Raw genomic sequence first — 22,715 nt, forward strand, 5'->3', positions numbered from 1 at the left:
CCACTCAGTATCAGCAGATTCTTGACAATAATGTTCAAGAATCAGTGATAAAGTTGAAGTTACGCAGGACATGGATCTTTCAGCAAGACAATGATCCAAAACACAGCTCCAAATCTACTCAGGCATTCATGCAGAGGAACAATTACAAAGTTCTGGAATGGCCATCCCAGTCCCCAGACCTGAATATCATTGAACATCTGTGGGATCATTTGAAGAGGGCTGTCCATGCTCGGCGACCATCAAACTTAACTGAACTGGAAGAATTGTTTTGTAAAGAGGAATGGTCAAAAATACCTTCATCCAGGATCCAGGAACTCATTAAAAGTTACAGGAAGCGACTAGAGGCTGCTATTTTTGCAAAAGGAGGATCTACTAAATATTAATGTCACTTTTCTGGTGAGGTGCCCATACTTATGCACCTGTCAAATTTTGTTTGAATGCAGATTGCACATTTTCTGTTAGTACAATAAACCTCATTTCAAGGCAGAAACATTACTGTGTCCAACAGTTATTACATATATCAAACTGAAATAGCTGTTGCAAAAACACCAATTTTTATAAAACATTAAGCTTAAGATTAATAGGGGTGCCCAAACTTTTTCATATAACTGTACACTCCGGTCCCCGCTTCGAAAATGGTGAATCCCCGCAGCACACAGTTCGTATGCTGGGGGATTCATAAGTCTGCAGTCCCTCAGTGTGATTTTGACAGGATAACCTCTTTAAGTAAGAAGACTAGATTTACATATAAGGAAGAAAGGCCATATATCAGTAATAGAGACTTGGGGACAAAAAAAACAAAACCACCATAGATTCAGGAGAACAGCAGCATTTGGAAAAGATAAAACAATTACATTTTATTGGCAAGTGACTGCTCCTCTAAACAAAAGGATTACATGACAGTTACTCTTTATCTAACAAATGTTCCCCCTACTCCAGAGTTTTTATTTATTTATTGCAGCGCTGGAGTGGTGCTACTAATCTACGTTCCCTGACACTAGTATTATACAGTACTTACCAGCCACCGTCTTCAGCTGTTACAGTAGGTAACGGTCACAAGCTCTCTGTGTAAGTCTATGAGAGCCAGAACGACTCTCTCATAGACTAAGGGATCATTCAGATGTCAGTGATTTCTCATCAGTGTTTGTATGCCAAAATCAGGAGTGTCTCCAAAACACAGAACAGGTGTCAGTCTTAAAATTATAGTTGTTCTCTGTATGTTCCACTCCTGGTTTTGGCATACGAGCACTGATGAAAAATCACTGACGTCTGAATGAGGCCTTACATTGAGTTGTGACTTATGGCTCACCCAGCAAACACTGGAGCAACCGCAGGTCACAAACTGCTGGAGACCGACCGAGTGGTGCCGGTAAAAGATGAAGACGCCGGCTGGTCAGTATAATGCTAAAAAAAATGTAAAAAAAATGTAAAAAAACAACAACCCTGGACTGGTGCTTCAAAGAATAACTGTAATTGCATTTTTCTTTAAATATTAAAATACTTATTGTACATTCGATTGCAAGCCCGTAAGAGCAGAGTATTCATTGTACTAGATTGTCAGCTCCTATGAGCAGGGTGTCTACGTCTTTCTTTACAGGGTCGGTTCTTCTGTGCTAATAATTACATAAAGATATGCAGCGGGACAGACACGATTGAGGGAACAATGTTATCAATGGAGTAAGCTCAGGGTGTGTCAGGGTTACTAGCGGGGTGCCTCAAGGGTCTGTCTTGGGCCCTATATTATTTAATATATTTATTAATGATCTAGTGGAAGGGTTGCATAGTAAAATAGCAATATTTGCAGATGATACTAAACTTTGTAAAGTAGTTAATACAGATGAGGATAGGGCACAGCTACAGGAGGATTTAGATAAATTGGGGAGTTGGGCCAAAAAATGGCAAATGGGGTTCAATGCCGATAAATGTAAGGTCATGTACATGGGAAAGAAAAACAGCAGTCACCCATACATATTAAATGGGAAACCGTTGGGGAAATCTGACATGGAGAAGGACCTGGGCGTCTTGGTTAACAGCAAATTAAATTGGAGTGCCCAGTGTCAGGCAGCAGCTGCGAAGGCAAATAGAGTCATGGCATGCATCAGAAGAGGAATAGGGGCATATGATGAGAACATTGTTCTTCCTCTGTATAAAGCACTGGTAAGGCCGCACTTAGAATATTGTGCACAGTTCTGGGCTCCGGTGCTCAGGAAAGACATATTGGAGCTAGAGAGGGTACAAAGGAGGGCGACTAAGGTAATAAAGGGAATGGAGGGACTAGAATACCCAGAGAGGTTGTCAAAATTAGGCCTATTTACGTTGGAAAAGAGAAGGCTTAGGGGAGACCTCATAAACATGTATAAATACATCAGGGGGCAGTACAGAGATCTCTCCCATGACCTGTTTATACCAAGGATGGTGACAAAGACGAGGGGGCACACTATGCGTCTGGAGGAAAGGAGGTTCCTGCACCAGAATAGAAGGGGATTCTTTACGGTCAGAGCCGTGAGACTTTGGAACTCTCTGGGAGAGGAAGTGGTGATGTCCAACTCACTTAATGAGTTCAAGAGAGGCCTGGACGCCTTTCTTGAGAACAATAAAATTACATTTTATGCTTAGTGATAGTTAATTAATCCAGGGATTTAATCTGACTGCCAGATTGGAGTCGGGAAGTGAATTTTTCCTCAATGATGTAAATTGGCCTATACCGCATGGGTTTTTTTTTGCCTTCTCCTGGATCAATGCTGCGGAATAGCTGCAGTGCACAAGAAATAGGCTGAACTGGATGGACGCCTGTCTTTTTTTCGGCCTTATAAACTATGTAACTATGTAACAATCCGATCTCCAGAACTGGGGACAGGAAGGAATCTCTCCCCCCTGAGGCAGAACTCAGGGATGTTTCTTCACCTTCCTATGGATCATTGGGTTTAGTAGCTATTAATCGGACCAAAATGCCCACTGCTAGTTCTGTGGTCGTCTCAATATTCCACAACTAGAAACAGGAACTAGAGTGGACTCCAGACACAAAGAGCAGATCACACACGGTTTCAATCAAAATTATTCAACACTATTCAAATTAGGTTGAGTAGCAAAATTTACAAACTTCATCAAACAAAACCTATTTAAATAACTCAACACAACTGACATAACAAGTGGTTTCTCCAAATTCATTACCAATTTCATCACAAAATGACACTTTTACTGAATACTGCAGTCTCAAAATTCTTCAAACTCAAGCGTCTACTACTTTGTTGAGCCCCTTTGGCTTTTATAATCTACTTCAAACGTGAGAGATAGCCAGACGTCAGCTTCAAATTGTTCTTGCTTATTTCGAACAGCACAAAGTTTGTAAATTTTGCTTTGGGGGCTTGAATAATTTTGATTGCAACTGTATAAATCTACCCATTGCGATGTTGTCTCCTGTACCAAGCTACATTACAATTGTTATGAGGTTTATTGCCTGTGACGTGGGCACTAATATTGTAAATATTATACACAATATACTACATTAACCCCTTGCTGACATATGACATACTGGTGTGCCTGCTCCCTGACTTAGATGAGCATCTTTCCTGGCAGATTACAGCTGATTTAATCACCTATAATGTGCCTTTAACAGCCATGGGTGGAGTGGCTGTTAACCTGTTAAATCCTGCTGTCAATCTCTTACAGCGGCATTTAACATGTGCTGGCGGGGGGGTGAGTCATTCCACAGTCCCATCGGCGCCGATGGGTTGTCTTGACAGCCGGGGGTCTGTTGATGACCCCGATGCCTGTCATTACAATCCTCCTACGAAAGTCAGCCCATGGATGGCGTTCATAGTAAATCATGATTTTCTCTATAAATAGCTAGGGAGATGCACTGCTGTGTAAAGCACAAGCGATCGCATGATTGCAGCTTAAAATCCCCTATGGGGACTAACAAATACAGTGAAAAACTAAAAAAAAAGTCAAAACAGAAAATAGCCCTGTCCGGAAGGGTTTACAGAAGTCTGAAAACCAGGACACGGGCATAAGAATACAGTAGACACAGCGGGTTTTGTATAAAAGCAGGAAACAGACTAAAAAGGAGTTGTTCACAGTCTGGAACAAGTAGCCATGCGGCCCTAGGACAAAACCTGCAAGGAAGCCTCGCTCTGCAATCGCCACCATTAATAGATAATGGCTCACATTTACAAAAACTTTCATGCGATAAGTTATCACCTCAACTTGGGATAAGATGCATAAGAGCCACATTTATTACAAGGTGCAGGTCTCTTAATAAATGTGGCACATTCAAAACTATCCTACAGACACTTGTTTACATGCACCCAGCACCTATGTCGGCCACTACCAGAATCCTTTATCGATCAGCTCCGTAAATACAAACATGTGTGCCATCAACATCCTACACAACCGGAGTACTGTTCCAGACCACTAGGTGGCCTATACAATTCAAGTTCAAGTGTGTTTAGACAAGGGTACTATCTCTTTAACCCCTTAAGGACGGAGCCAATTACGTAGTTAATGACCAGGCCAATTTTTACAATTCTGACCACTGTCACTTTATGAGGTAATTACTCTGAAACGCTTCAACGGATCCCACTGATTCTGAGAATGTTTTTTTCATGACATATTGCACTTCATGATTGTGGTAAAATTTCTTTTATAAGACGGAAATTTGGAGAAAATTTGTAAAAAATTTAGCAATTTTCAAACTTTGAATTTTCATGCCCTTAAATCAGAGAGATATGGCACACAAAATAGTTAATAAATAACATTTCCCACATGTCTACTTTACATCAGAACTATTTTGGAATCAAAATTTTTTGGGGGGGTTAGGAAGTTATAAGGGTTAAAGGTTGACCAGCGATTTCTCATTTTTCCAACAAAATTTACAAAACTATTTTTTTAGGGACCACATCACATTTGAAGTGACTTTGAGGGGACTATACAACAGAAAATACCCAAAAGTGACACCATTCTAAAAACTACACCCCTCAAGATGCTCAAAACCACATTCAAGAAGTTTATTAACCCTTCATGTGCTTCACAGGACTGAAGCAACGTGGAATGAAAAAATGAACATTTAACTTTTTTTCACAAAATGTTTACTTCAGATCCATTTTTTTTTATTTTCACAAGGGTAACAAGAGAAAATGGACCACAAAATTTGTTGTGTAATTCCTCCTGAGTAAGCCGATACCCCATATGTGGGGGAAAACCACTGTTTGGGCGCACGGTGGGGTTTGGAAGGGAAGCAGCGCCATTTGACTTTTTAAATGTAAAAATAAAATTTTCACATTTTTCCCACAAAAGTGTTTTTCAGCCCCCAATTTTGCATCTTCATAAGGGTAACAGGAGAAATTACACCATACCATTTGCTGTGCAATTCCTCCTGAGTAAGCTGATGCCCCATATGTGAAGAAAAAACACTGTTTAGGTGCACGGTAGGGTTCGGAAGGGAAGGAGCGTCATTTGACTTTTTGAATGTAAAATTTGCTTGAATAATTATCGGACACCATGTTATGTTTGGGGAGCCCCTGATGTGCCTAAACAGTGGAAACCCCCACAAGTGACCCCATTTTGGAAACTAGACCCCTCAGGGAACATATCTAGATATGTGGTGAGCACCTTGAACTGCCAGGTGCTTCACAAAAGTTTATAACGTAGAGCCGTGAAATTAAGAAATCAATTGTTTTCTACAAAAATGTACTTTTAGCCCCAATTTTTTTATTTTCACAAGGGTAACAGGAGAAAATGGACCCCAGAATTTGTTGTGCAATTTCTGCTGAGTACGGACATACCCTATATGTAGGGGAAAACTATTGTTTGGGCACACGGCAGGGCTTGGAAAGAAAGGAGTGATGTATGGAACGCAGACTTTGATTGAATGGTCTGCGAGTGTCATGTCGCATTTGGAGAGCCCATGATGTGCCTAAACAGTGGAAAACCCTGACAAGTTGCCCCATTTTGGAAACTACACCCTCAAGAATTTTATTCAGGGGTATAGTGAGCATTTTGAACCCACAGGTACTACACAGAATTTCATAACATTAGGTGGTCATACTGAAATTTTTAATTTTTTTCACAAAAATGTAGTTTTAGCCCCAAATTTGTAATTTTTGCAATGGATAATAGAAGAAAAAGGACCCCATAATTTGTTATGCTATTTCTCCCAAACGCGATGATGTGTCATATGTCATCAGAAAACCGGAATTAGTCTTACCGGTAATGATGTTTCCAGGAGTCCACATGACAGCACCATAGGAGGAGTAATCCCATATCCTCTGTAGGGACAGGAAGCACAATAGGTTAAAAGCCCTCCCACCCCCAACCTCCTCAGTGATTTTCCAAGAACCACATTGGCTGGGTACAACAAAATTTTATTTTACACTGCTTAGACATATGTTGAAGTCACATACAGTAGCACTATAGGGAGTGAAATAAGGGTGCTGTCATGTGGACTCCTGGAAACATCATTACCGGTAAGACTAATTCTGGTTTTCCAGTACGTCCCCATGACAGCACCATAGGAGTATACCCAAGAACTCATAGTTATGGGTGGGATAATTGCCTGAAGTACCTTCCTACCAAACGCAGATCTCTGCTGTAAGAGAACATCTAGCTTGTAGTGTTTGCAAAAAGTAGTATGTCCTGACCATTTGGCTGCGGTACATATCTGTACAATGGTAGCACCTGCTCTAGTTGCCCATGAGGTGGAAACTGCTCTGGTAGAATGGGCTTTGATAATTTCAGGGGAGGTTGTTTTGAAGCCTTCCTGCCTCTATTTTTTCCCCCAAACTGTATGAAAAGATTAGGAGTCTAATCTCCAGTTTGGAGTGGCTTCCAAATAGGCCAACACTGCTCTGCGGACATTGAGATGGTGGAACTCTTCCTCCCTCGGATTTCTAGGGTTTTTGCAGAATGATGGAAGAACCACTTCTTGGTTTACCACTTTACAGCCTGTGGCGTATTATTACGCACCAGGCTGTCACCCCCTGTTCAACGAGGGCTCCGGCACTGAGCCCACACTGAACCGGGCATTACAGCTGACATGTGCCCGCAACAGCCGTGGGTGGAATCGCGATCCACCTGTGGCTGTTAACATGTTAAATGCCGCTGTCAATCTCTGACAGCGGCATTTAACATCGCCACGCCGGAAGAGCGTCACTTACCCCGCCCATCGGTGACCCCGTCACATGATCGCGGGTCACTGATGGGTGGGCATGACAACCCTGGGTCTGCAGCAGACTCCAGTGGTTGTCATGTGCTGATGGCTATGAGCGCCATCTAGTGGTCGGCGCTCATAGCAAGTGAGCATTTCTGCTACATAGAGGTGATCTGCTCATCACCTCTATGTAGCAGAGGCGATCAGACAGTTGTTGCTTCTAGTCTTCTATGGAGACTATAGAAGCATGCAAAAAGTGAAAAAAAATGTTTTTAAAAATATTAAAAAAATATAAAAGTTTAAATCACCCCCCCTTTCGCCCCATTCAAAATAAAAAAAAACAAAAAAAACCCACATACACATATTGGTATCGCCGCATTCAGAATCGCCCGATCTATCAATATAAAAAAAGAATTAATCCGATCGGTAAACGGCGAAACGAGAAAAAAATTCTAAACGCCAGAATTAAGTTTTTTGGTTGCCGCAACATTGCAATAAAATGCAATAATGGGCGATCAAAACATCGGATCTACTCCAAAATGGTATCAATAAAAATGTAAGCTCGGTGCGCAAAATATAAGCCCTCACTCGGTCCCAGATTCCGAAAAATGGAGACGCTACAGGTCTTGGAAAATGGCGCTTTTTTTTTTTTTTTTTTTAAGCTTTGGAATATTTTTTCGCCATTTAAATAAAAAAGAACCTATACATGTTTCATGTCTACGAACTTGTAATGACCTGGAGAATAATAATGGCAGGTCAGTTTTAGCATTCAGTGAATGTGGTAAAAAAAAAATTAAAAAAACATCTGTGGTATTGCACTTTTTTTTCCAATTTCACTGCACTTGGAATTTTTTTCCCGTTTTCCCGTACATGATATGGTAAAACCAGTAATGTCATTCAAAAGTACAACTCGTCCCGCAAAAAATAAGCCCTCACACGGCCATATTGACCAAAAAATAAAAACGCTATGGCTCTAGGAACAAGGGGAGCAAAAAACGAAAATGCAAAAACGGAAAATCCCAGGGTTGCGAAGGGGTGAAAGTCATCGATGACACCATCTTCGGGGAGAAACTTGGATCCAGCTTGAGAATGATGCAACCATCCCGAATCTGCATACATTGCTCGACAACAGAGTGAGCCTGGATTTCACCCAACTGTTTAGCCGTGGTAATTGCCACCAAGAAGACTGTTTTTAGAGTTAAGTTCTTTATTCCTAATTCATGAACTGGGCTGAAGGCAGGTTTGCAAAGGACTCTCAGGACAAGATTCAGATCCCATGGAGGTGAAGAAATTCTCTGGGTACACCTAAGTCTCTGGATTGCCTTGACAAATCTGATTATCCAGGGATGTGAGGACAATGATGTGTCGAAAAAAGCACTTAGTGCCACAATCTGCACCTTCAAGGTACTAGGTCTAATCCCGCCTGCAAGAAATCAAGGATCGCAGGGATATCTGGTTGAGAGGTGTCTACCGTCCTGTTGAACTGACAAAAAGTCCTTCAGACCTTTTTATATATGGCTTGGGTCACAGGTTTTCTACTAGCCTGCATAGTCTGGATCACTCTGGCCTTTGGTCTTCAGGATCTCCCCTTCAGAAGCCAGGCTGAAAGCTGGAGCTGTTGAAGATTCCGATGCAACAGTGGACCTTGTGTCAGAAGATCTTCCTGTAGTTGTAAAATGATTGGGTCTTCTAACGCTAGATGATGTAGAAGGGAGAACCAACTCCTCCTTGGCCAGAACGGGACAATTGCTATGACTGTCTCCCGATCTTCCTGAATCTTCCGCAGCACTCTTGAAATTAGGGGAGCAGGTCGGAAGGCATATGCTAGACCCTCTCCCCAATACGGTGAGAGATCATCCACTGCCAAAGGATGATCTCCAGGGTCGAGAGAGAAGAAAGATGTCGTCTTCGCATTCGTCCGGGATGCAAACAGGTCTAGGTGAGGCTAACCCCACCTGCCAGTCAGTTGTTGGAACCTCTCTTCATTCAGTTCCCATTCCGAAGCCATCATTTGATGCCGGCTGAGGTAGTCTGCCTCTTGATTGTCGGATCCCCGAAGGTGGACTGCTGAAATGGAGCTCACTATCTTCTCTATACCTAGGAATATCCAGTTGGCCAGAGACTGGTGAAGTGGATGTCTTGGTCTGCCCTGATGCCTGATGTAGGAGACTGCCGTGATGTTGTCCGACAAGATCTTCACATGTCTGTCTCTTAAGACAGCCCGGCTTCTCTGTAGGGCTTTCCAAATCAACTGTAGTTCTCTAAAATTCGATGATTGGGTCCAAATCTCTGTGGACCATGTTCCCTGAAGATAACAATCTCCCACTTGAGCTCCCCATCCTGAGAGACTTGTGTCTGTGTTCGCTAAAAGACAAGGTTCTAGAATCCACTGCACTCCCTTCTGTAGATTCTTCTGGTCGAGCCACCAGTGAAGAGAGTCCTGGGCGTCTATGGACAAAGACATCTTCATGTCTAAGTAATTCTGATGTCTGTCTGTCACTTCCAGGATGCATTTCTGTAGAGGCCTGGAATGGAACTGGATCCATCTGACGCAAGTGATGCATGATGTCATGATTCCCAAAATACTCATTGCCTTTCGAATAGAAGGTTTTTTGCTCTCTTGTAAAAGAACGAACCCTTTGTAGGATTGAGAGCATCTTGTCTTCCGGGAGATAAGACGTTCGCATTCGGGAGTCGAGATAGACTGCCAGGAAGATGTGTGAAGTACTTGGGACAACATTGGATTTTTCTTTGTTCACAAATTCCAGATGTTGTGTCATACCTAGAGGGGATCCTGCAACCAACAGGAAGTCGTCCAAGTACAGAATGATGGTAATATCCCTGAGTCGGATGTAGGCCACCACCTCTGCCATGATCTTCGTAAAGATTCTGGGAGCAGATGACAGGCCGAAGGGAAGACATCGGAACTGGTAGTGTAGAATCTGACTGCCTGATGGTAGTGCAAACCTCAGATATTGCTGAATTGAGGAATGTATCGGCAGGTGGTAGTATGCATCCCTGAGGTCCAGGGTGCACATTACCGCATCTGTGTCTATTAGAGGAATGGCTGATCTTACTGATTCCATGCGGAATTTTTTGTAGCGGACCCATCGGTTTAGGGGTTTCAGATTGATAATTGTATGGAATTCCCCTGATGTTTTTTTTTTACTGAAAACAGAGAGGAGTAATGGCCCCGATGTTAGTCGTGTTTCAGAACTGGAACAATAACCCTCTGTTGTAGAAGCTTCTCTATGTCTGCCCGTAGATGGGAAAGTGAGGTAGAGGAACCCTCTGTCAGGCTGAATTTTTGAGGGGGATTTTGAGAAAACTCTATCCTGTAACCCTGCACTATAGTTGTTAGTATCCAGGGATTTTGAGTGACTCGATGCCAACTGTTTTTGAAAAACTTTAATCATCCCCCTACTCTGACATAGTCATTGCCGTTTTGAACGGGAGCTAGTACTGGGCTGGTATTTTTTATCTTTGTTCCCCTTAAAACTCCAGCTTGTGGACTCCCCTTTTTTCTGAGTGTTATATTTACGGAGGGGGAAAGGTTTGTGAAACGTCTGCTCCTTTTTCTCCTCAGGGAAGCCCTTCTTTTTAATCGGACGCTTTTTCTAGTATGTCATCTAACACTGGTCCGAATACTCTGAGCCCTGAAAATGGAATGGAGCACAGCTTGTTCTTAGAAGCTGTATCCCCAGACCATGTCTTTAACCAAACAGCTCTTCAGGCTGAGTTGGAAAGCGCATTATTTCTGGCCGCAAATTTGATTGATTCCGCCGAAGCGTTGGCCATAAAATTTGTTGCCATTTAGGGGCAATGATTGAAGGAGAGATTCCCTCGGGGTGCCATCCCGTAGGTGACCCTCTAGCTCCTCTAGCCAGACTCTCATGTATGTGGCAATAGATGTAGCAGCGACATTAGACTTAATAACTGCCACCGAAGCTTCCCAGGCTTTTTTCAAAAGTCCATCCGCCTTACGATTCATAGGATTCTTAAGTCCTGATGAATCCTCAAAGGGGATAGAGGTTTTCTTGACCACCTTGGCCACTGGGACGTCAATCTTAGGAATAGTGTCCCAAACACTGGTGTACTCTGGATCAAAGGAGAGTGGGGCGCGGAAGTCTCGTGGAATAGAGAGTCTCTTCTTCGCATCCTCCCATTCCTCCAGTATCATGTCCTTCACATGAGCATTAACAGGGAAAACCATGGATCTCTGGGTTCTAAGACCACCAAACATCTCATCCTGAATGTTACTGCTCTTCTCCGTTTCTTCTACCTGCATCGTGTTTCGGACGGCTCATAGAAGAATATCCATACCATCTGAATGGAACATATATTTTTTTCATTCCCTGCCCTGAGGTGGACTAATGGTCTCACTGTTGTCAGAGTCGCCAGATGGGTCGATTTCACCCTCAGAAGATGGTGCTATATCTTCTCTGCGTCTTTTGCGTCCCAGGACATCCTGAACCCCGGAACCTTTTGACACTGAGGGTTCTCCATGAGTGGAACAGGCGGCCAAGAGAGGTGGTGAGATCTCCTTTAATGGAAGTCTTCAAACAGAGGCTGGACAGACATCTGTCTGAGATGGTTTAATGAATCCTGCATTGAGCAGAGGGTTGGACATGATGACCCTGGAGGTCCCTTCCAACTCTAACATTCAATGATTCTCTATTATCTACTGATGATCTCCGTCCCTGGCAATGACGTCTCGCAGTGCTCCGGACTAAATTGAGCTGGCTTTCCTGAGTTCATTTCGGCATTTGCACATACCCTTAATAGGTTTTCCAGCACCATTCACTTCCACATCAGGAGGTTGAAGAGTGCATGCATCCTATTCTAATAATTTGATGCAATATCATCAGCATCACTCACCTTCCGATGCAGAAGTGCACAGTGCCGGAGAAATGGTTTAAAGAAGAACCTACTGGAGTGAGATTTGATCAATTTATTAGGTAGTGCGCACTTCTTAAAAAAATTGGCAGAACTCTTGCAGTTCATGCACCAGAAAACCTAATCCACGGCAGCCAAATACTGTATATTTGATGTCAATTTCCGCCACAAATTAAGGCAAATTTGTTTATTTTGGAAAGGCCACACTCTGTCACACCCTTTAAGAAGTATCTTGTAAGTGTTAGAAACAAAATATTTTTGTAAATATCACATTTGTTGGAATTTTAGACTTTTCGTCACCAAAAAATTATTTTTTAGTCGGAATGGTACATTTTCAGCTTTGGTACCTAGGTAGTTATTCATCTGTTTATGAACATCTACCTTGTTGTCTTTGATATTTTAACAGTTTTTTAATTTATAAAATGTTCAATTAGGTGTGTACCATCTCTTTTTGCTAAACTCAAAACTTGGCGTCAAGGTACCTAACGTAAATTGATATGTCAGTCTTGTTACTCTGTTCGGCTGTGAGCTTTCCATGACTACATAGTTCAAGAACCTTAAAAGATGAAAGGATAAGTATTTATAAAACAGAGAAGTTTTGGTTCCATCTTAGCAACAGAGCTATTACTGCTGTGAAACACGATTGGATGACTAGTAAAGCCTTTGTACACTTTCATGCAAACATGTTTTTAGCTGCAAGCTGTGAATAAAATGTGCCACAATGTATTCACAGCTAGCCTCATACGTTCTGGGAGTCTTTTTATCTTTTCAAGTCTTTAGCAATCATCGTTACTCTAAAAAGCTGTAAGTGGACAAAAGGGCATTTTCTCTTTTAAATAGATCTAAACAATAGTATTGGAGCTGGCCATACATGCACAGATAATATGCTGGTTGATCTGCTTCAAGTTATCATTTAATTGTCTATATGAAGAAAAGGATTTACATCATATATATCTATATACATAGATATAGATATATAGATATATAAATTAGAAGCAGCACTTCAATGGAAATAACTGGAAAAAAGTGTACTTTATTCACACAGATACATGCAACGCTTCAGCTTCCCATTTGATGCCTTTCTCAAGTACTCAAGTATAACACGTAATACCTAGTGCTATTAGAGCTTAATTGATATATATATATATATATATATACACTGCTCCAAAAAATAAAGGGAATACTTAAACAACAGAATATAACTCCAAGTAAGTCAAACTTCTGTGAAATCCAACTGTTCACTTAGGAAGCAACACTGATTGAAAATCAATTTCACATGCTGTTGTGCAAATGGAATAGACAATAGATGGACATTATTGGCAATTATCAAGACACCCTCAATAAAGGAGTGGTTCTGCAGGTGGGAACCACAGACCACATCTCAGTACCAATGGTTTTTGGATGATGTTTAGGTCACTTTTGAACGTTGGTTGTGCTTTCACATTCGTGGTAGCATGAAACGGACTCTACAACCCACAGAAGTTGCTCAGGTAGTGCAGCTCATCCAGGATGGCACATCAATGCGAGCTGTGACAAGAAGGTTTGCTGTGTCTGTCAGCGTAGTGTCCAGAGGCTGGAGGCGCTACCAGTAGACAGGCCAGTACACCAGGAGACATGGAGGTGGCCGTAGGAGGGCAACAACCCAGCAGCAGGACCGCTACCTCCGCCTTTGTGCAAGTAGGAACACACGGTTAGAAACCAACTCTATGAGGGTGGCATGAGGGCCCGACGTCCACAGATGGGGGTTGTGCTCACAGCCCAACACTGTGCAGGACGCTTGCCATTTGCCACAGAACACCAGGACTGACAAAGTCGCCACTGGCGCCCTGTACTCTTCACAGATGAAAGCAGGTTCACACTGAGCACATGTGACAGACGTGACAGAGTCTGGAGACGCCGTGGAGAGCGATCTGCTGCCTGCAACATCCTTCAGCATGACCGGTTTGGCAGTGGGTCAGTAATGGTGTGGGGTGGCATTTCTTTGGAGGGCCGCACAGCCCTCCATGTGCTCACCAGAGGTAGCCTGACTGCCATTAGGTACAGAGATGAGATCCTCAGACCCCTTGTGAGACCTTATGCTGGTGCAGTTGGCCCTGGGTTTACCTCCTAATGTAGGACAATGCCAGACCTCGTGTGGCTGGAGTGTGTCAGCAGTTCCGGCAAGATGAAGGCATTGAAGCTATGGACTGGCCCGCCCGTTCCCCAGACCTGAATCCGATTGAGCACATCTGGGACATCATGTCTCGCTCCATCCACCAATGTCACGTTGCACCACAGACTGTTCAGGAGCTGGCGGATGTTTTAGTCCAGGTCTGGGAGGAGATCCCACAGGAGACCATCCGCAACCTCATCAGGAGCATGCCCAGTCGTTGTAAGGAGGTCATACAGGCACGTGGAGGCCACACACAATACTGAGTCTCATTTTGACTTGTTTTAAGGACATTACATCAAAGTTGGATCAGCCTATAGTGAGTTTTTCCACTTTAATTTTGGGGGTGACTCCAAATCCAGGCCTCCATTGGTTAATAAATTTGATATCCATTGATGATTTTGTGTGATTCTGCTGTCAGCACATTCAACTTTGTACAGAACAAAGTATTTAATGAGAATATTTCATTCATTCAGATCTAGGATGTGTTATTTGAGTGTTTTCTTTATTTTTTTGAGCAGTATATATATATACACACACATATACAGTACATATACACACACACATACACACACGCTAGGGCGACAGTCAAATTTTTAAGTCTCACACCTGGGACTAATTCCCTTTTTTGCAATTGTAACGTACACAAAATTTTGAAACAATGCAACATTGTTTACTGGTGGCTCAATCATCACAGAACTAACAATTATTTGTAATTAATGTCTTGCGGGAAAAGTAAATGTACAATTTTACAGTAGCTTCACTTTTTTTTTTAACAAAACACGCTTTATTTGGTTCAGGATAGTCATGGCGATGCTTCTCCACACACTGGAGAATAAACTGTTTCTGGTCTTGAGTGCTCAGTGACGAACTGAATGTACTCATGAGTGCAATGGAGCGTTCGGCTTCATTTACAATTTTCAATTTGGTGACTTTTGAGGATGCATCGATGTAACTTGCATTAGTGAGCCACAGAGAAGGATCTTGATGAAGAACATCTTGGTTTATTTTCAGTATAACAAACAATTTTTTTTGTGTTGGACGATGGATGGATGAAGTGATGAAGCTTCTTGTGTGACAAAAGGTGTTCAGCAAATGGCACGCGAGTTGAGCAGACATCGTTGCCTTTCTTCTGCAGAGCCAGAACCATCTCAACCTTATCTGAGGTTAGAACCTCACTGTCAAAAAAAGCCAGACCAACCATAATCTCACTGAGGTACCACAGGTGTCTGTTGAAAGTTTTTATTGCAGCCTCAGCAGCAGGCGAGTTGATTCCTTTGTATGCTATCAGTTCTTGCAGTAATGTCAAATCATTTCATGGAGATGTGGAAGGGATCTGACAGAGGTACCAAGTCTTCAAGTACACTGTGTGCAGAATTATTAGGCAAGTTGTATTTTAGAGGATTATTTTTATTATTGATCAACAACTATGTTCTCAATCAACCGAAAAGACTCATAAATATCCAAGCTTAATATTTTTGGAAGTTGGAGTGGTTTTTTTTTAGATTTGGCTATCTTAGGAGGATATCTGTTTGTTCAGGTAACTATTACTGTGCAGAATTATTAGGCAACTTAATAAAAACCAAATATAATCCCATCTCACTTGTTTATTTTCACCAGGTAAACCGATATCAGTGCACAAAATTTAGAAATAAACATTTCTGACATGCAAAAACAAAAAAAATTAGTGATCAATATAGCCACCTTTCTTTATGATGACACTCAACAGCCTTCCATCCATAGATTCTGTCAGTTGCTTGATCTGTTTTCGATCAACATTGCGTGCAGCAGCCACCACAGCCTCCCAGACACTGTTCCGAGAGGTGTACTGTTTTCCCTCCCTGTAGATCTCACATTTTATGATGGACCACAGGTTCTCTATGGGGTTCAGATCAGGTGAACAAGGGGGCCATGTCATTATTTTTTCTTCTTTTAGACCTTTACTGGCCAGCCACGCTGTGGAGTAGTTGGATGCATGTGATGGAGAATTGTCCTGCATGAAAATCATGTTTTTCTTGAACGATATCGACTTCTTCCTGTGCCACTGCTTGAAGAAGTTGTCTTCCAGAAACTGGCAGTAGGTCTGGGAGTTGAGCTTCACTCCATCCTCAACCCGAAAAGGTCCCCCAAGTTCATCTTTGATGATACCAGCCCATACCAGTACCCCACCTCCACCTTGCTGGCGTCTGAGTAGGAGTGGAGCTCTCTGCCCTTTATTGATCCAGCCTCTAGCCCATCCATCTGACCCATCAAGAGTCACGCTCATTTCATAAGTCCATAAAACCTTTGAAAAATCAGTCTTAAGATATTTATTGACCCATTCTTGACGTTTTATCTTATGTTTCTTGTTGAAAGGTGGTCATTTTTCAGCCTTCCTTACCTTGGCCATGTCCCTGAGTATCGCACACCTTGTGCTTTTTGATACTCCAGTAACGTTGCAGCTCTGAAATATGGCAAAACTGGTGGCGAATGGCATCTTGGCAGCTTCACGCTTGATTTTCCTCAATTCATGGGCAGTTATTTTGCGCCTTTTTTGGCCAACACGCTTCTTGCGACCCTGTTGGCTATTTGCCATGAAATGCTTGACTGTTCGGTGATCACGCTTCCAAAGTTTGGAAATTTCAAGACTGCTGCATCCCTCTGCAAGACATCTCACAATTTTGGACTTTTCAGAGCCCGTCAAATCTCTCTTCTGACCCATTTTGCCAAAGCAAAGGAAGTTGCCTAGTAATTAAGCACACCTTATATAGGGTGTTGATGTCATTAGTCAACACCCCTCCTCATTACAGAGATGCACATCACCAGATTTACTTAATTGGTAGTTGGCTCTCAAGCCTATGCAGCTTGGAGTAGGACGACATGTATAAAAAGTATCAAAGTGATCAAAATATGCATTTGCCCAATAATTCTGCACACGGTGTATAAGCGGACAGTAAAAGTGAAAAATTGACAGAGATTTTTTAACTCTGTCAAAGTTAAAAGAAATTGGTGATGAAACATGAAGATGTTCAGAGCATATATCACTTTGGCCATCCATCAGGCCCGATGGTAAAGCACCTGGAGTGTTGATGTGTACATCTGGGTTTGCTGGCGAACCAAGCAACAATTCCTTGTAATCATCTCTTGGATGGTCTTGTGCAAGCTGGTTGGTGCAAAATTGAACTAAGACACTCCTTAAGTGGTCCTAGCTCAGTTGAAACTATGTCATCTTCCATTCCAGCCGAAAACTTGGTTTTATCCAGTTCATTCCAGGCGGCAGAAAATCTCTCAAAAACTTAATATTTGGCCATGTTGTTTCCAGCCACAATTTATCAAACACGTTTGCAATAATTAGCTTGGGAATGTGGTGCCTACACAGAAAACTCAGTAGTTTTTTCTGCAGTTTCTGTTGCAAGAGGACGCACGCTCCCGCCTTTGTTCTAGTGTTACTAATGGTTGTGTCGAATGACAAACTTCACTTTATCCAAGAGCTGCCAATCCTGCAGAACCTCGAATACAGCCTTAGCTTGTGCTGCTCCTGTGCAGTTAGGTATCTCTGGGACCGACAACAACTTCTCAGTTCCTTCTCCTGACACTAGTACTATCAGTCGCTCAGCAGTTTCATTGCGGGCCTGGCTTGCAAACCTTTTCCCGTCCCAGTGTACAGTCAGTGGACCACTGCTATGGAAGGAAGCTTTGATAACATTTGCTGCAATCTCTTGATGCCGGCGACAAGCCTGTCTGATAGATTCCTTATTCAACATGAGACTGTCTGGATCATGGCCAAGAAACTGAGAAGCAGCAGCAAGCAGGTAGGTCGCTTTTCTGTCACTGGTATTAGTTCTGTCTAGAGCTACAGCAACTTCCGTAGTCACAATGTTGACAGGTCTTACCGACTTCCATATCTTGGGACTAAAATGCCCTTGGCCCTCATCACTATCATTGTCAGAAGCACTGTTGTCGCTGTAACTGCTACTACTACTGAAAAGTTCAGCTGATGCTGTCGACTGCTGAACTCGCTCAGTTTCCTTTTTTCTTTGTTTCTCTGCCTGTAATTCTCTCATAAATCTTTTTTTCTCGACCTTGGCCAGCTTTCTGTCTAACTGTCCCATGCTTCCACGACGATCTTTTTTATTTTTGAGCAAGCAAGAAGTCACAGTCTTCCTGAAGTTTTAGAAGGTTCAGCGTCAGCTTGAGCAGCATCAAACAAATTAGGACACTGCGTAGTATGCTTTGCCCAACTGTGGGTAAAGCTGAAAAACAGAAGTGCGCATGCGCTGGCACACGTCTTTCCGGCTTACGTACCAGAAGTATTTTGTGCCCATTGCTGTGCGCATGTTCCCTGATGATTTCGGCTCTGCCCGCAGTAGGGCAGAGCACAGTGCACAGACGCGAGCCAGCAATTTCTCTGCGCAAGCGTGGGATTTCACCCGGCTAATTGGATGAAGCAGGAGACGTCACCAATGTACGAGGGTCAGTCAATAAGTAATGCCTATTTTTTTTTCTCCTTTTAATTGGCAAGAAATTCAAATGCAATTACATAGGTTGAAAACCACAACATTAACGATTAATTTGTCACTTTTCAATATAATCTCCATCCATTTCCACAGTCTTGGTCCACCGTTTAACAAGTGCATGTATTCCAGCATGGTAAAAAGCATTCTTGGGACCCACCGTGCACAAACTTTTCTGTATCCCAGTTGTCCAATAATTTTCATCACACTGCCTTTACTGAGGCAGATAATGCCACACAATTCATCTGCAGTCACCCGGCGGTCACCACGAATGATGTCATCGACTCGCTGAATGTTGCTTGGAGTCACTCCGGTTACTGCCCTGCCACTCTGAATTTTGTCAGCCAACGGTGATGGCCCTTCAGCTGTGTTACAGCGACGAACCCATCGTCTAACAGTACTGACATCCACTCTTGCATCACCGTACACATTTTTCAGTCTCTCATGAATTCGAATGGGTGTTTCACCTTCTGCATGCAAGAATTCAATCACAGAACGGTGTCTAATACGAACATCGATGTCAGCCATTTTGCAAACGCATACAGTCCTGCCACCTGTTGGTGCAGGAAGTTGCAATTGCTGTGGATTGGAGAAGAAGGTTTGAGGAATTGTGCCAAATTCCAATATTTAACATAACTAGGGAGAAAAAAAATAGGCATTACTTATTGACTGACCCTCGTAACTCAAAGCAGAAGGAGAGAGAGCAGCAGCCGGGGGGGGAGGGATAGAGAAGCCCGAAGCAACGCCCATTGGACTAGACCGAGAAGATTACTATACAGCAAGGGAGACATTAAAAAGGTTTTTCGGGGATATACAAGGGGAGTCAGGGGGTTATAAAGAATTTTGGGAATGCAGCGCAGATGCTGAATAAGGTGATATTTTTACCTGGTATGTCACAGAACTGGTCACAGGTTCCCTTTAAATATGCAGGTTTATTAACCTTTTTAATTTACCAACACTGTAGTTGTTCAATAATAAATTAATCATCAAAAATACAAATGCAGACAAGCTGAAGGCTGCTATCAAAGCAACCTGGGCTTCCATAACACCTCAGCAGTGCCACAGGCTGATCGCCTCCATGCCACACCGCATTAATGCAGTAATTGATGCAAAAGAAGCCCAGACCAAGTATTGAGGGCATTTACTGAACATACATTTCAATAGGCCAACATTTCGAATTATAAAAACATTTTTCATAAAGTATTCTAATTTACTGAGATAATGACTTTTGTGTTTTCATTGGCTGTAAGCCATAATCATCAACATTAACAGAAATAAACACTTGAAATAGATCACTCTGTTTGTAATGACTCTATATAATGTGAGTTTCACTTTTTGTATTGACGAACTGAAATAAATTAACTTTTTGATGATATTTTAATTTAGTGAGATGCACCTGTATATAATATAGGATCTAAAGAGTTACTTTTTATATTCTGATTAAGGTTGTACTGCTGATCTGGTCCTTCATCTCCCATTTCTCCTTAATATGTAGATAACTGGCCGCAGCAGCCCAAAGGGAAATAGCTGTTAGCTGCTGGTGACATTTCTATGTGAACAAGCCCTAAATAACTGCACGGAGTCAGATGGGGCAGCTCACTGGGGAGACCATTACTAAATGCTGCTCATTGATATCTGGCAGCCACACAACAGGATGGCTGTAACAGGAGACCTCTATAGGTTCAATGGAGCCTCTCTGAGAAAACCTGCATCATTGATTCAGCACTGTAACTGGCTTGTCTAAATGAAACTGAACAGTGCGGCAAGCAGAAGAAAACAGAATTTACTTTTTTCTTCCTTGTAATTCTACTTTCTCACACTGTGTATCAATGAACTGGCTGCAGGCAAAGATTACATAAAAGTTGTGAACATTCAGAAAGAACGTGATATTTTCAGATGAAACCCAGTCAATTTTGCCAAATCTTCAGAACAGAACTAGTAGCAATAATGTCAGAAAAGATTTCCTAATTACTCATTTTCTTTTATTTTATTCGCTCTTTCAATAATATTATTTTCTTCTCACGTACATTTCCAACTCTTCACCATCCAATTTAGGTCTCATTAGGGAAGTTGTTTTACATTTTACTATGAAACTATTCTTCATAGATCACAGATTCCAGACAATAAGATAGAGGTTTTTATTGTAGTCAGGCAGTTGTTTCATCAGTTTTCTTGGTATATGTGCTATCCTTTATGTTTACGGCTAGATCACAGTCCCATCAGAATCAATGCATCCTTTTACTTTTTTTTTTATTCCCGGTCCGGCCGGCTTCAAAAAAAGAAAAAAAGATAACATGTTCTAAAGTAATCCTTATTAAGGATCAAAATCGACAATGGTAGTTAATGGGCCAGAGAGAAAAAACAGATAGCACAGAGACATCATTCATGTGTGGTCCCTATTTTATTGGAAAATGAATGCAATAAGGATTGTAAAAACTGACACAAAAACCAAAAACGGGTCCAGAACACTGAAAAAAAAAGCCCCAAAGACTGTTTTTCACAAGAAACATTGTTATAGCACAAACATATGCAGTTTAGACCAGGGGTCTCAAACACGTGGCTTGGGGGCCGGATGTGGCCCCTGAGGCTCTGTTGTGCGGCCCTCGGGCCCCTGAGACAATCGCGTCAATCGACGTCAGCGCTTATTTTCAACTGAATGTGCGTCTTCTGTATTGTGGCGCAGAGACTGGCTCTCTACACCGCAATACTAGCCACTGGCCAATCAGAGGCCGGCAGCGGACGTCAGCGTCCCGGCACAGCCGCACAAGAGGTCATTGCTAAGCGCCCCGGCTGTGGAGGAGGACGAGGGAGCGAGGTCAGGTTAGAAGAATTTTTTGTGTGTAAAGAGCAGCAGAATGGTTGACATTGTTACAAGAAGAGGACAAGGATGGGAACATTTCTATAAGATGGGACCAGGATGAGGACATTACTACAGGGCAGGGGAAACAAAAAAAAACAACTTAAAGGCCTTACACGGTTTCCTATTTACACTACAGAAAGTGCATGAAAAAATAAGACTGCGCTCATCAGATAGGGCGAAGGAATGAAGATACTGGATGTTAAAGTAAGAGACAAATAATTGTACCATTTATGCTGAGCAGTTACCTAATGGTATATGCAGCAATGTAACACAGAAATCAATTCTTTTCTATATTATATTGCTGTCATTTGTGTTGTACTTGCTCTAATATCCATCAATAAACGATTGGCATAACACCTTGTGTCTGTGAGATGCAGAACTGCCCACTGATGTCACGGTATAAACACAACCCACGGCAGAACATTTCCATACACAGAATAAATGCAGCTGGTATCACATTCACCTCACTGGCCCTCTTGATTATCTTGTCATCAATATCGGTTATGACCATCACCATCACCACGTCGATTCCAAAATACTGAGTCAGAATTCTACGAATGATATCAAATCGAACATAGGAACTGCAAAAGGAAAGGTGGCAGTTTTTACTAAACAAGACACTATAGTTTTTAAAAACAAAAGCCATAAATACCTCACACAATCTTTAGCTTTTTCCAAAAATAATCTATAAAAAAAAAACAAAGCTTTTATTCCTACAGCAAACAAAGTCCCTGCTTCTCCACACATTCCCACCACATATTCTCTTTTATATTGTGGTTTAGGGTTTTCTCGGGATGACTAATCTTTAGGACAGGACATCAATATGGAGATCAGTGGGGTCCAACTCCTGGCACCCCCATCGATCAGCTGATTGAAGGTGCTGGTACAGCGCCGTACCTTGTGTAGTGGCCATGAATGGTACTGCAGCTCTCTCCTACTCGTGTAAGATCAAATATCAAATACTTTTCATCTCATAGTCCAAACAATTCTTTACTTCTCAAACTAAATAACTTACTGTTATTTAAGAAAGTTAATGTGGACATATTTTTTTTTAGGAATGTTTTTTAGACAGAGCCTCCAAGGTACTAATGCAGTGAAAACCTTCCAAAGTGACCGATTTTTTAAACTACGCCTCTCAAGGAATTCATAAGGGGTGTAGTGAACATTTTA

General features: G+C 42.1%; 1 protein-coding gene across 1 annotated transcript in view; it reads right to left on the bottom strand.

Moving 5' to 3' along the window:
• CARS2 (cysteinyl-tRNA synthetase 2, mitochondrial) overlaps window positions 1-22,715 on the bottom strand; it is an 84,253-nt gene that overhangs the window by 49,288 nt on the left and 12,250 nt on the right. The window contains exon 3 of the mRNA XM_073664364.1: window positions 22,009-22,126. Within this exon, the coding sequence (XP_073520465.1) occupies window positions 22,009-22,126 (118 nt within the window). The remainder of the gene's footprint in view (window positions 1-22,008; window positions 22,127-22,715) is intronic.

Source organism: Phyllobates terribilis, unplaced genomic scaffold (assembly GCF_046119375.1).
Source record: "Phyllobates terribilis strain yellow unplaced genomic scaffold, ASM4611937v1 Scaffold_2__4_contigs__length_985480577, whole genome shotgun sequence".
Lineage (NCBI taxonomy): Eukaryota > Metazoa > Chordata > Amphibia > Anura > Dendrobatidae > Phyllobates > Phyllobates terribilis.